At 46.8% G+C, this 15,414-nt stretch overlaps 1 protein-coding gene across 1 annotated transcript in view; it reads right to left on the reverse strand.

Moving 5' to 3' along the window:
• FARSB (phenylalanyl-tRNA synthetase subunit beta) overlaps positions 1–13,884 on the reverse strand; it is an 86,285-nt gene extending 72,401 nt beyond the window's left edge. The window contains exons 1-9 of the mRNA XM_069727662.1: positions 13,757–13,884; positions 13,012–13,067; positions 10,794–10,948; positions 8,931–9,003; positions 5,177–5,292; positions 4,573–4,723; positions 4,324–4,432; positions 2,217–2,287; positions 2,071–2,132 (exon numbers count right to left, since the gene is read on the reverse strand). Coding sequence (XP_069583763.1) covers positions 2,071–2,132; positions 2,217–2,287; positions 4,324–4,432; positions 4,573–4,723; positions 5,177–5,292; positions 8,931–9,003; positions 10,794–10,948; positions 13,012–13,067; positions 13,757–13,814 — 851 coding nt within the window. The 5' untranslated portion in view covers positions 13,815–13,884. The remainder of the gene's footprint in view (positions 1–2,070; positions 2,133–2,216; positions 2,288–4,323; positions 4,433–4,572; positions 4,724–5,176; positions 5,293–8,930; positions 9,004–10,793; positions 10,949–13,011; positions 13,068–13,756) is intronic.
• Between the last annotated feature and the right edge of the window lie 1,530 nt (positions 13,885–15,414).

Here is a 15,414-nt window from a genome sequence, read left to right on the forward strand (position 1 = left end):
TTAATAAAAACAACTTAGAATAAAAAACAAATAAATACCCTATAGTAGGTAAATAATAGTACATGTAAATAACAGGGTACTTAGCTGACATTGTTTTGATCAAAAAAGTGTAAAAGCCTTCCCACCGGGAGGTGTACCCAATCAGGATGATCCCATCTCTAAAGTAAAACCTCTCTATGTGCCGGCCGACCTCAATAGGTCTGATCACAAGTGTCAACTAAGTCTCCAATGTTATTTACATGTGCTATTACTATTTACTCACTTACTGCAGGGTGTTTGTTCACTTTGTTTTTATACTAGGTTGTGTTAGATTACTTTAAGGCTTTGGACATGTATGGCTGCACTGAACAGCCCCATTGCCCTATGTAATCTAATTTATATACGGGGCTATCGCAAGAAATTATCAACTTTAGTTCATCAGCACATTTCTATCTCATGTGTATGGTCAACTAAAGAGACCTGATCAATTATCACATGTACAAAAAAGCAGTAATAACCCCCTTTATATCTTCTATCCATTCTGCAATGCTGACAAAGAAGCATTTTAATTCATATGTAAACGAGGCATTAAAGTGACCCTGTAAGCAGGATTTTGCTAAGTAACCTACAGACACTGGGGGGGTGAAGAAATCCGTCTTGTGGTTCTTGTGTAATCAGTGTTAGAAGTTTTCAGGTAATGATATCCCCGTGCTCCGGGGCAGGACTGTAGGCAGGGTCTTATCTTCCTGCTCTAAGTCTGAGAAACCAAGGAGAGATCTTCCCACAGGCCGCCCCGAAGCACAAGCATATTCCTCATCATAGAGACAGTGAGAGAGTCAGACTGATTGTGCTGCGGGGCGGCCTGTGGGCTGTTCTCTCCATGATTTCTCTGGCCTAGAGCAGGAAGATAAGACTCTACCTACAGTCCCGCGCCGGGGTATGGGCATCTCAACACTAACACTGATTACCCAAGAACCACAAGATGGATTTCTTCACCCCAGATATCATTTTAGTCAGTTTAACACTGCCAACCTGACAATGTCTGTAGTTTACTTAGCAAAATCCTGCTGACAGCTTCCCTTTAAGTGCCCTGGGTGTGACAGTGCACTTGCCAATCTTCTGCTGCCCAAGGTTGTTTCTTCGCCCAGCTTCAGCATCTTTAGATTAATATATCATGGTCTGATGTCATACACACAATGAGTTATCAATGAAGTTATAGGGACTGGTGGTGGGATGGGAATCAACTTCGTTAGGCAGTGGCTCCTTAGGTGTTCTGTCATGCCCAGAACACTTAAAGGGAACCCGTCACATGAAAAAAAACTATACCGACTTGCAGATATAGGGCTACTCTGCAGGTTAATAGCGTTTTAAAGAGGCCAGGCTCCCACACTTTGGCGTTCAGTCATGGGGCTGGTGCCGGCGTAGGTTCAGTCATTGCTCTAGAGAGCGGCGTCTGTAACCGGCTCCTGTCAGTGACGTACAGCCGGCCCTAATGCTGAGCTGCTGTCAGTCAGTACCAGGGGTGCGGTTACAGCCTCCACTCCCTATACACAGGACAGTGACAGAACCCGCGCCAGTGCCGCCTCTGTGACTGAACGCAAAACGCTGCTGGGGGAAGAAACTTAATTTCCTCCCAGCAGAAGGGGTCCAAGTGCGGGTGCTGACCTTTCCGGCGCCTGCGCACTGCAGTACTATCCTCTACCCTCAAGAGGGCAGAGCAAAGTACGCCTGCGCCGGAGCCGTGGCTGAAGATCAGAAGAGGACGTCATGGAAAGAAGATAGGAGGCGCCGCAGCGGACCGGAGACGCCCATCCGACCGGACCAGCAGCGGGACCGCCCCTGGGTGTGTATAATATAACGTCTTTTTCTCCTTTTTCAGGTAACATCGGGGGCTTATCTACAGCATTACAGAATGCTGCAGATAAGCCCCTGATGCCGGTGGGCTTACCTCACCCGCGATTTTCGGGGTGACAGGTTCCCTTGAAGGAAAAATCCATTTTTTTATCCTCTAAGACCTTCATGCCCATAAATGCACTTTGTGGGAGGTTGATCTTTACCAGCATTGCTATTACTTTACTGAATGCTACTCACGTGAATGGCTGGCTGCAGTACTCACTGAACATGGTAACCATGATGTCCAGGACTATCTTAGCCTGCAAGAAAAGTCAAGATACTTATTAATGCAAACGATACAAAAGGGATCATCACAGCACAACGGGCTCTGTGCTCGCCATCACCTTCGTGAGATCCGTGGCCGTGCATTCAATAAATACGTTGTGGGTATTCAAGGAGATTTTAGTGTGATCCCCTAAAAGTCAAAAGAGAAATTAGAGGAAAATCAGAAAACAATTACAAAATTGCAGAAAGTGTTACCCTCTTATGCTGTGCATTATTTTCTAGCATAAAAGTAAAGGAGTCTCACCATTTTATTACCTAGGCTTGTGAAAGAGCCACATTGTTTAAATGTGTTCCTACAGAAAAATAGTCCTCAGACAGCGGCTGTGGTGTGTTTACATGCTGCTGACTACCTTATGTCAACATTTTCTAGGTATATACTCTATTATTTTATGTGTGCATTTTACTTCTTTATCGTACACTAAAATGCTGATAAATACAGTATATATATATATATATATATATATATATATATATATATATATATATATATATATATATATATATATATATATACAGTATATATTTTTTTATTATATACACACACACGACTTTACATCTCTCGTATCTAAACAAAAAAATTATATATACCGTATATACTCGGGTATGAGCCGAGGTTTTCAGCCCATTTTTTAGGCTGAAAGTGCCCCTCTCGGCTTATCCTCGAGTCATTGTCCCTGGGGGGGTCGGCGGGGGAGGGGGAGCGGCAGGAGTTGTGGCTGTCATCATACTCACCCTCTCCTGGTGCGGTCTCTGCACCTTTCTGCTTCTCAGATGGTCTCCGGCTCCCGCAGCTCTTCCTGTGTTCAGCGGTCACGTGGTACCGTTCATTAAAGTAATTAATATCGACGCGACTCCATTCCCATAGGTGTGGAGCGCATATTCATTACTTTAATGAGCGGTACCATGTGACCGCTCAGCACTGGAAGGAGCTGCTGCCCCGGGACAACGGAGAAGCAGGGAAGTGTAGAGACCGGGAGAGTGAGTATGACAGGGGAGGGTGAGCCATGTGATATTCACCTGTCCCGGTTCCATCGCCGGGCTGAGTCTTCCGCGTCCTCTGGCTGTGACGTTCAGGTCAGAGGGCGCGATGATGTGGTTAGGCAACGTTCACATTAGCGTTTCCCGACGCTGCGTCATGCGCCCCTATATTTAAAATGGGGGGTGCATGGACATGCGTTGTGCTGCGTTGTGCGACACATGCGTTTTTTTTTGCCGCAAGCGTCGGGCGTGGAAAATGCAACAAGTTGCATTTTTCTTGCGTCCAAATTTCGGCAAAACGCAGCGTTTTTGCGTGCGTTTTGGTGTGTTTTTATTTGCGTTGTGCGTTGCGTCGCCGACGCATGCGGCGCACAACGCAAATCTGAACGTAGCCTAAGTGCGCGGCCGCTGCCTGAACACTCACTGCAGAGAGTCGGAAAACACAGCAGCGTGGGAATAGGGACAGGTGAATACCGCAAGTGCCGGCACCTGGCCCCCAACAACGAGAGGAGAGTATGTCATTTTTTTTTTTTTTTTCCATCGCAGCAGCATATGGAGCATATTATTCTATGGAGCATCTTATGGGGCCAGTATTAACGTTTGTGCAGCATTATGTGGGACTACTGCAATGCCCTGGTCATGGGGTAAGCGACATAGAGAATCAGAAGAACTATTCCGTACTAAATTTTTAATTACAAGCATTTGCTAATATTTTTATTATTATTACATCTACTACATATTGCGATAGGCTCTTGGCAGTGAAAATACCATTTAAATGAAAGGCATTATTGGAAAATAACTATTTAAATTAGATTCATGCGTTAAATGTATTTTTTTTTTAATTGTAGTTTTCTCATGTCATAATCTTTATTTTAAATAGCAAAACTAACAATCTTGCAGTTTTACACTGGCCATATTGGGTCTTTTTTAGACTAGCACTTTTTGTCATTTCAGGAAGGGTAACTAGCAGTCTCCCAAAAGATGGGATCAGGATCTTACCATTGTGGCTATGTACATGTGTTGTTTCCTGAAACATGAAGTTAGAGTCTAAAAAAGCCCCAGTGGCAAATGTGAAAAATGCAAAATTTCTGTTTTTTAATACAAATTGTGATACGTTACAAGAAGCAATAGGTCACATTCTGACGATAGCTTCCATTTGAAAACACACAGAGTTGCAAAATCAATTACCATTGATGATTGGTGGCATGGAAAGCAGCACCCCATTGCTGTCATAGATCGCAGGGTAGACTGGCTTGTCTTCTATTATGTGCAGGAAATGTTTCAGATGGCTGTCAGTCTGAGAAGAAGATGATCATATTAATGTGTATAATATGGCTGGTGAGCATAACAAGAGCAATATTCAATAATATTGTGTGTATGCATTATAGTCACCGGTCTCTATGGGCTACACTACAACCATGTGGGACAAATCCTCACCCTGTACAGATCCATCAGCTCTGGGGCTGTGTACTCTTTCCTTTGGTTCAGTGGCCTAAATCTGATACTAGAAGGGGGCTTTGCAGTATAAATGAAGGGTCCGGTAATGGTGTCTAAATCATGGGTTCCAATTGCGACCAGTGTTCTTCGCCTAAAAGACAAATGGATTACTAATAACATCTTTAAGGGTAGCAAATAGCAAGCAGCACAATTCAGCATCTTCATTAAAAAAAAAAAACGGATCCAGAGGAAAACCCAAACGTGAGCCAAAGTGACACTAGTTCTGGCACTAGTTTGCCACAGAATCAAGTGGAAACAGAACATCTCCTACAATATCTCCCTGGGCTTAAAGTATTTTCTGAAGGGAGAGATAGATGGCTTATCCTGCCACACACATTTGCCTTAAAAGGCTGATAGAGACCTCTCTTACAACAAGCTCTATAACTAAATGCCATTCAAGAGAAGTCAGGGGTGGGCAAATCTATATGCCCTAAACCCGTCACTGGAGGACCCCTTTATGTTGCAACATACTAAAATTGCAATCATAATACTGGATATATATATATAGATTTCCACAAAACATACAGAAAAAAAATGTAGGTACCTGCATATGTTCTGGTGAAGTTTTTCTTGCAGATCAATGAAATTTTCATATCGCTCCTGGGTGAATGTTATGTTCCGGAGCACAGCGGCCACTGCAAAGGGGCGAACTGCAGCCGTCTAAGAACAGAACAGCACAGGTATTACCGCATAGGAGAAGGAAAATATACATCTCGGGTACATATATCAAACTCTGGCCCACGGACCAAATGTGACCTGCAGGGTGAGTATATTTGGCCCTTGACGCCGGGAAGGTAGGCCATTATACTCTAGGGTGCACTACGTGGTGCCATTATACTGCATGGAGCGCTACGTGGCGCCGTTATAGTGCGTGGAGCACTACGTGGCGCCGTTATAGTGCGTGGAGCACTACGTGGCGCCGTTATAGTGCGTGGAGCACTACGTGGCGCCGTTATAGTGCGTGGAGCACTACGTGGCGCCGTTATACTGTATGGAGCAGTATGTGGGGCCATTATAATGCCTTGAGCTCTATGTAGGACGATTATACTGTATAGAGCAGTATGTGGGGGCATTATAATGTATGGATGGCAATGCGGGGCCCCATTACCCTGTATGGAAGACTATGTGGGACCCATTATACTGTATGGAGCACTTTTTATGGCCATTAGAATGTATGGAGGGCTATGTGGGGATTACAATTGGAGAATCATACTGTGATTGGATCACCAATCTTTGCAGGGAGTTAAGAGGGAGAGGGGTACAGTGAGGTCATCATACCGTGTGTGAAGGGTACTGCGGGGGAATTCACTGTGGGGCACTTTTTTTGCATGTAACTTTATTATCTGTGTTATTCAAGGCTTTTTTATCCTTTGTTAATACATATTTAAATTTGGCCATTGGGCCATATGCTTTTTACTGCTCTTACTTAACATGTATTATATTATTCCAATATTTTATTCTGAGATCTATTATTATAATATACTTTGTTCGTGGGACAACCCCTTTAAAGTTTGTTTCCATATGAAAACGTTTTTTGTTATATTTGATGATAAGGAAAAACTTCAATTGTAGACTTTTTTTTTTTTTTTTTAATAAACATGAAGGTTGGCCCCCAAATTTGTCCAAGCTTTTAGTTTTGTCCCTCTGTGTATTTGAGTTTGACATCCCTGATATAAGGGAACGGTAAAAACAAGAAGCTGTTATGACATTGCTGAGGCTGGAGGACTAGCCTTACATTTTACCATTCACAGAGATTTTAACCCCTTCACAACCTTTGACGTATATTTACATCAAAAGTTCTGTCCCTGCCTTTGATGCGGGTTCTGAAGATGAGCCCGCATCTTTCTCTCACTTGATGGCTGATTTAATCAGCCATCAAGTGCCTTTAACAGGAGTGGGTGGAGGGCTGCTCCGGCCACGTCTGTTAACCTGTCAAGTCCTGCTGTCAATTACTGGCAGCAGGATTTAACACACCAGATGGAAAGATATCACAAATTCGGGCCATCGGCACTTGTCATGTGGCGCCGATGGGTTGTTATGACAGCCGAGGGTCTGCAGAAGACCCATGTGCCTGTCATTGTGAATCTCTTGTGATTGCCGGCTCGTGGCCGGCGTTCATAGGAGATATTATACATAGCTGTACTGAAGCACTGCTTTGTGTAGCACAGGCGACCGGACTATCGCAGCTTGAAGACTATTGAAACCAGTCAAAATTATACACTTTTTTTTTTTAAATAGGAAAAAAAATAAAACACACACAAAAGTTAAAACCACGCCTTTTGCTCCACTGAAAATTTTAGGGGAAAAAAAAAAAAAAAACACCCCACAAATGTCATATCACTGCACTCAGAAATGTCTGATCTATCAAAATCTAAAAACAATTAATCCAACTGGTAAACAGCGTAACGAGAAAAAATAAAGGCCAGAATTACGTCGCAACATTGCAATTAAATGCAATAACAGACGATCAAAACATCGTATCTACCTTAAAGGGAACCTGTCACCCCGTTTTTTGAGATTGAGCTATAAATACTGTTAAATAGGGCCTGCGCTGTGTGTTCCTATAGTGTATGTAGTGTACCCCGATTCCCCATGTATGCTGAGAAATAACTTACCAAAGTCGCCGTTTTCGCCTGTCAATCAGGCTGGTCAGGTCGGGAGGGCGTGGTGACATCGCTGGTTCTTCCTCACCTTTACGTTGGTGGCGTAGTGGCGTAGTGGTGAAGACACAGCGCGCGATCTGCGCTGTCATCCCTTTCGTCGGTGGGGGCGGCCATCTTCCTGGGGCCGCGCGTGCGCAGATCGAGTGCTCTGCTGCACGGGGCTTCAGGAAAATGGCCGCGGGATGCCGCGCGTGCGCATTAGAGATCGCGGCGGCCATTTTCCCAAAGCCGAGATGCAAACTCGGCATTGGGAAAATGGCCACCGCGATCTCTAATGCGCACGCGCGGCATCCCGCGGCCATTTTCCTGAAGCCCCGTGCAGCAGAGCACTCGATCTGCGCACGCGCGGCCCCAGGAAGATAGCCGCCCCCACCAACGAAAGGGATGACAGCGCAGATCGCGTGCTGTGTCTTCACCACTACGCCACCAACGTAAAGCTGAGGAAGAACCAGCGATGTCACCACGCCCTCCCGACCTGACCAGCCTGATTGACAGGCGAAAACGGCGACTTTGGTAAGTTATTTCTCAGCATACATGGGGAATCGGGGTACACTACATACACTATAGGAACACACAGCGCAGGCCCTATTTAACAGTATTTATAGCTCAATCTCAAAAAACGGGGTGACAGGTTCCCTTTAAAATGATATCAATAAAAACATCATCTCAAGTTGCAAAAAATAAGCCATCACCCAGCCCTAGCTCCCTCTACGTTACGAGTCTTGAAAAATGTCGCCGAAAGCAAAAAAAAAAAAAAAACAAAGTTTGTTACAAACTTTAGAATTTTTTTTCACCCCTTAAATAAAAAAAAAAAAAAAAACTATACATGTTGGTATCTGCGCACTTATTCCGACCTGGGGAGGAATCATATTGCATTGCCAGGTCAGTTTTGGAATTGAACTTTTTTTTTTTTTTTAGCAATTTCACCGCACTTGAATTTTTTCCCGTTTTCCAGTACAGAATGTAGAATGAATGGTGGCATTCATAAGTACAACTCGTCCTGCAAAGAAAACAAGCCCTCATACAGCTATTGGGATGGAAAAATAAAAAGGTTATGGCTCTTGGAGGAAGGGGAGGAAAAACAAAAATGGAAAATTGCTAGGGTATGAAGGGGTTAAACAAGACTGCATAGCCGGAATCTCCAGCAGATTTCCCGATGTGTCACCTCACCTCTTATTGTTTAAAGCTCACTGCCAAGGAGACTGGCCGCTGTGCCATCTTGGGATGGTGGCCGACCATGCACAGTCCAACTGGCTCCACAATGCGCACCTCTGAATAAAGGAGCCTAGAGGAGCTGCGCATGAGCCGCCATTGTTCTGTGACAGCGGCAGGGGGCGGATTTCCTGGCAAAGAGATTTAAGCAATAAAAGAATCAAAGTGACATATTACACTTAAAATGGAAATCCCCCCATCCATATTCACATGTGATGGTAGGGTCCAGGGACAGTTCTCTGGTGCGGCCACTCGCCCATTTCCCACCAGCTGTGAGAGCTGAAGTTTAGGACTAATGTATTAAAAAAGGGGGCAGCCACAGACGGGTGCGCTAGATCTGGATCTGTATCTTCCAGCTACATCTAACATGCAGCGCTACATACATAGATCATAACTCAGAAGTATAAGTGAAGGAAGCGTTACCTCCTCGGTGATGAACAGTCTTTGGAGCTGACTGTCAGCGGGTGTAATCCTCTTATATCTTGGGGCATCAATCCTATAAAGAAATATTAATACATAAGTATTAAAGGGAATCTGTCAGCAGGTGTTTGCTCCCTCATCTGAGAGCAGTATAATGTAGGGAGAGAGACAACGATTCCAGCGATGCATCACTTAGATTACTGGGAGCAGCGGTTCTGACAGAGTTGTCAGATGTAGCAGAGCCCAGAAAGCTGCCCCAGCCCACACCACAGCTCTCTGTAAACATTGCCTATAGACAGTGAGCTGCTTATCACAGTAGGGGGGGGGGGGGGGTCGGATTACTATGCACCTGCTTCTGTAGCCCAATCAATGATTATGTCCTGCTGATAAAATCTTCATTGTAAGCAAACACAGCCTAATAAGAGACACATTGTTGAGTTCAGTGTTTAACCCCTACCTCTTGGTGTCTTCAGATTACACAGCAAAAACCTGATGACAGATTCCCTTTAACTGATGTGCTGTCTAAATAGATACACACTTGAATTAAAGCCTGTTCACAAAACAAATAATGTATAGAAAGGGACCTGCTGCCAGAAACGTTGTTGTCTACAACTTCACTACCCAACTTACAACATAAACACCATATACTCGCCTCCTGTACCAGCACCGCCCCAGCAACGCCAGCACCGCCCCAGCAACAACACCAACATTGCCCCGGCAACGACACCAGCACCGCCCCGGCAACGACACCAGCACCGCCCCGGCAACGACACCAGCACCGCCCCGCCAACGACACCAGCACCGCCCCGCCAACGACACCAGCACCGCCCCAGCAACAACACCAGCACCGCCCCAGCAACAACACCAGCACCGCCCCAGCAACAACACCAGCACCGCCCCAGCAACAACACCAGCACCGCCCCGGCAACAACACCAGCACCGCCCCGGCAACAACACCAGCACCGTCCCAGAAAAAGCCAACAACGTCCCGGCCTCGCCAGCAGCAGTTCTCTCATGACACTGTGAGCACTGCAGCCAATCAGTGGTCACTATTGGGCTCCTGTGCTGTCACTTTCTTCAGATGAGCCTCAGTACGGGCGGTGAGCATAACGTTTTCATCTTCACTTGGGTAATGCAGTATTTAAAAACAGGCTGGTCCGAATACTGGACAACCCCTTCAATGTTTGGTTAAGAAAGTTCTAGTGGAAAGTCACACAGGTAATGGCAGGCAGGGGGTCCGCGATTACAGACCATCCTGGTGCACAGGCCACAATTCAAAAAACAGCCCCCTGACAAGAGTGGTGCCATATGTGGAGCTAAATTAGGCTTAATGTTTATTTTTTAACCCCTTGGCATCACACCTCCTGTACAGTCACAGCTCAGGTGCTCTATGGATATTACAATATACCAGTATGTAAGGCACGAAGATGGAGCACATACAAGAGCTGCCAGCAGAAACACAGGAGTCATAGTATTCCGAAACGCGTTGAATAAAGCCACTTTTCATCTGAATATCCATTTGGACTTCTATCTTTCTAGCAGCGCAGAGTTAATCCACCTTTTTATCCCATTTTTTTTTCTTTACTCTAGCAGAATCATACAGAGACACTCATCGGCAAGGGCCAGGATCAGAGATAAGTCTAACCCTCGTCATTAGGTCCATTAGCTGCCCCAGTGGATAGAGCAGGAGGAGCTCCGTCTGTCGCCCTACCGCCGGGTCAGCTTAGTCTGTGATGTGTGCCAGCCTATGGATGCCAGGCATTTTACTCTGGCAAGAAAACACTACAATACAAAAGTGCCAAATGATTGAACAGAATGCACACCCCAAAGGCCAGTAAGAAGAGCCGTCATGTATTCCCACTGTACCTTTCCTTAAATACTTGCAGCCCCCGAACCAGTCCCTCCAGGCACAACAGATCATAGCGGTTGGCAGGCACATCGATCTTGAAGAGAATAACATCTGATGCTCCGTCCAACTTTCCATCACCTTTTTCTTTGCTGATGATTTCTCTCTCTGAGGTCTGAAAGGGTAAAAAAAATATACTATTTGCAAAGGTATACCTATAATTGCCTGTGATTCCCACCTCCACATCAATAATACTCACAGAAAAAAAAAAGTTATGTGGATTCACATTACCAGGGAGTAAAACTACGGGGAAAGTATTAACAAATGACCCCCATGCTCAGGCTATGTTAGTTCTGCGCCCCAGATCTCAGGACAGAAGAGCAGGTGGGAGACTGGGCTGCACTACACTCATCACCTTACAGGCTTGCAGGGTGGTTTGCTATACGGTACAGCCAAAAATTATATATATGTATTTTATATTTTAACTGATCTATCTGATGTACAGAATAAGTGGCATTATTGTCCATGGTAATCAATGACAGATTATTTTTCAGAGAGAGTTTCAAAGATTAAAGGGGTATGTCCAGAATTAGATAAGGGATGACTGACTGATTTATGGGGTTCACATGCCGGGAGCCCCAGTGATCCGAAGAACAGGGTTCTGGTTCCATAGAATAGCTTGATCTTGACTGGAGGAGGTCCTCATGACTGACCTCTGCTCCATTCATTGTCTACGGAACTACTGGAAAGAGCGGCAAACTGTAGTCGACTTTCTCTGACGTCCCATCAAGCATGAGCACCTCTGGTTCCATTCTGAGAATCGCTGGGGGTCCCAGTAGTCGGACCGCCAGCCATCAGTAAGTTATACCCTGATCTATGGCTAAGGGATGATTTTCTATTCTGGAAATACCCACAGGGACCTGATTTGTTGCATTGGGCAATTACTACACTCTCCTTTTACCAGTTTCAATACAATAGTTGGCTTTGTACAATTTCTGCCTGTGAAAGACAACGATAAAGAGGATGTCCCATATCAGAAAATCTTGGACCCCTCGGGCAGCTTGAAAAAAAAAAAAAAAACACGCGCCGAGTCTCGCGCTGAACTTCTATTACTGCCCCTTATGGCCAGTATTGGCTGTGGTGCCGAGATTGCATTGACAGCATAGCATGTAATAAGTGAGCTCAGCGGCCCTGACTGTATATGTATAGAAGACAAGACAGGTCAGCCATCTTTGTAGCGGCCCTCCACTCTGGCCAAGAGGAGGATCACGAATTCTCTGATACAGTATAAGAATATGGGTTTATTAATAGTGGTTATCCAGGACTACTTTATTTTTTTACTACAGGCCTAAGAACCAAATCTGGTAGCTGCTAAGAACCTGCCTGAGTGGCCCAGAGCCAATGTCTGCCAGCATAAAGTGGTCACAGACCGCTCCTGCCAGTGGTTCAGCTGCTTCTGCTGACATCACTTACACAGATCAGCAGCTCCTCCTCCATTCTGCTCTGTTGACGTCTTTGCCGATGTCACACTGGTTATAAAACTGGATCTCAGCTGCCTAACTGCGGGGAGCCAGTTGTCAATCAGCATGACTTCAGCAGTCACACTCCGTCAACAGAGCAGCCCAGAAGAACATGAAGAACTGCTTTGTGGACGTGGAGCAGCTGAATCGCCGGCAGGATCAGAGCCGTGGTAGAACAGACAAGTAATTGTCTCTGTTCACAACTACCTGCCTGTTCGTTTTTAGAAAATCGTGCAGGACAACCATGGTTGACCTATGTCTTACAAATTAAACCTACGGTAGATAGCGGGACACATTTCATTGCTCATCTGTTGTTGTGTTCTGATTGCAGACTTTTTTGTAGTTTGGTTTATTAATATATAACATGGGCGGCATACTGTGTAAGCTGATGTAAATGGTAGCTAGAAATAAACTTTATAGAAAACAGCAGACTGGCGATTTCTCATTGACTTCCATGGGAGAGTGGTGTGAGCATGCTCAGTGATGTGTGCAGGCAGGGGAAGAAGAGGAGATTGGGCGTCACTTACTGTAAATGGTGGAATCTGCCAGATCTACATATAGTAAAACCACACAGAATGAATCTCTACCGAACAGGAAGCGTCGGCCTATAATGAGGCCAGAAAACTGCAACATTTCAGGAATATATTGATTTTAATTTAAATAACTTAAAAAAAAAATCATAAAGGCTTAAATATAACAGTAGCAAAAAAATACTTACAATCTCATCTAACTCCAGGCCAAATTCAAAGCAGAGCTCATCAAACTCGTCATCAGCTGGAGAGGTAAAGACAGAGAAGATGATGACGTGCAGCCTCCGACACCAGGAGGTGACAATCTATTACAGCCCGTGCGATGACGAACGACGCCGCCGATCACTGGCAGAAATCGCAGCTTTTCGGCAGCCTTAGAAATATTTGCTGTTATCAGGATGTCTCTGTGCAAAGAGGGAATTTGCTACCAAGGGTCCGTAAGCTGTCTGGGGGCCGAACCGCTGGTACTCAATCTCCCCTGCCTCACAACGCCTCTCCACCGCTGCTCAGCTCTCTAATGATCGGCTGCAGCGGTGATGTCACAAGTCCAGCAGACAACAAACACCATAGCACTGAAATACTGCGCTCAGCGGCTCTGAAGATGTGTCACTAGCTACTGGGACCAGTGATTGGCTGCAGCGGTGATGTAGCTCCACCGCCGCAGCCAATCACTACAGACCTTGGCAGCGGTGGAGTCGCAGTGCCTGGGAGGAGGGTCACGGACTTGTCTGATAATTTAGAAATCTATGAGCAAATTATGGAATATAAATGTATCCCGGGCAAACCCTGGAACGATCGCTCGCCCCGATCCAGCGGCATCACCCGTGAGCCAACATTGGGGATACTGCCGTGGGCAGACGCCTTTACCCTGGCCACACATGATGGCGCTCTAACCAGCACCATCATTGCTCCTCAGTAATGTCCGCCACCTACTGTATGTCCGGCCCAGGGCCTGGTACAGGACGTCTCTCTTCACACTGACAGTCGGCATGGCTCAGCTGCGGCGCCGGCATAGAAGGCAAAGACAGGAGGGGAAACTCTCCTCACACCGGTCTGTCCGCGGCGCCGGAAACACTATAACCGCCTCTACTGACTTTCTACGTCCCGCTTTACTCTTTGTGAGCTATCTACGACGTATGCTGTCTTATGACTGTACACTTAAAAAATATACATGTCCATTAAATGCCGATTTTATTTGCATTCCCTCAGCAGGCATCACCAGGGTCACCCCTACACGCTTTCCTCAGCATTGCATCACTTTCACGTGTGGACCTTCCTTTACCCAATCAGAGTAGATGACTCAGCGCTGGACCAATCACTGGGGGGAGTTGAGTGGAGGCTTGGAACGCACGGCGGGGTCCTGATAATGTAGGATCGGAAAGTGAAGAGCCGGGTGTAATAGAGGAGGTGGCAGAGGAGCTCCGGCATGGTGCCGGCTTCTCCTGCCCTTCTGTCAATGGGGTTGCTAGGTTACACTCTCCCTGTGTATGTAGAGGGCGGGGTTGTGGTAACACTGCAGTCACGTGGTTGTACAGTGTATATATATATATATATATCTATAATATAACGCTGGGAGCGTCACTCTGTCCGAAGCCTCTATAGACTGCGCAAGCGCAAGCGCCGGCGCAGTCTGGGCCTCACAGAGCGACGCTCGCGGGAGATCACGGTGTGCGTTCACACTGAACACACACCGCGATCTCCACCACAGAAGCAGGGACCGCCAGGAGGGTGAGTATCGGCCTATATTCACCTGTCCCCGTTCCATCGCTGAGCGGCGCCATCTTCCCGGTCTTCGGTCTGTGGCCTTCAGTTCAGAGGGCGCGGTGACGCGCTTAATGCGTGCCGGCGCCGCCCTCTGACTGAACAGTCACAGCCAGGAGACCGGGAAGATGGCGGCGCTCAGCGATGGAACGCCGGACAGATGAGTATAGTAAGTGCTGGGGGGCCTGAGCTGGCGGCGATACCGGCACCTGACCCCCACAGCGCGCCGGTGTCCCCGCCTGCTCAGGCCCCCCAGCACTCGGCGCCGAGCGGGTCAGAGGCAGGATGGGGACGCAGGATGCAGCAGCACATAAGGATGGGGACGCAGGATGCAGCAGCACATAAGGATGGGGACGCAGGATGGAGCAGCACATAAGGATGGGGACGCAGGATGGAGCAGCACATAAGGATGGGGACGCAGGATGGAGCAGCACATAAGGATGGGGACGCAGGATGGAGCAGCACATAAGGATGGGGACGCAGGATGGAGCAGCACATAAGGATGGGGACGCAGGATGGAGCAGCACATAAGGATGGGGACGCAGGATGGAGCAGGACATAAGGATGGGGACGCAGGATGGAGCAGCACATAAGGATGGGGACGCAGGATGGAGCAGCACATAAGGATGGGGACGCAGGATGGAGCAGCACATAACAGTATGGGGATGCAGGATGGAGCAGCACATAACAGTATGGGGACGCAGGATGGAGCAGCACATAAGGATGGGGACGCAGGATGGAGCAGCACATAAGGATGGGGACGCAGGATGGAGCAGCACATAAGGATGGGGACGCAGGATGGAGCAGCACATAAGGATGGGGACGCAGGA

The sequence above is a fragment of the Ranitomeya imitator genome, chromosome 5 (genome assembly GCF_032444005.1).
Source record: "Ranitomeya imitator isolate aRanImi1 chromosome 5, aRanImi1.pri, whole genome shotgun sequence".
Lineage (NCBI taxonomy): Eukaryota > Metazoa > Chordata > Amphibia > Anura > Dendrobatidae > Ranitomeya > Ranitomeya imitator.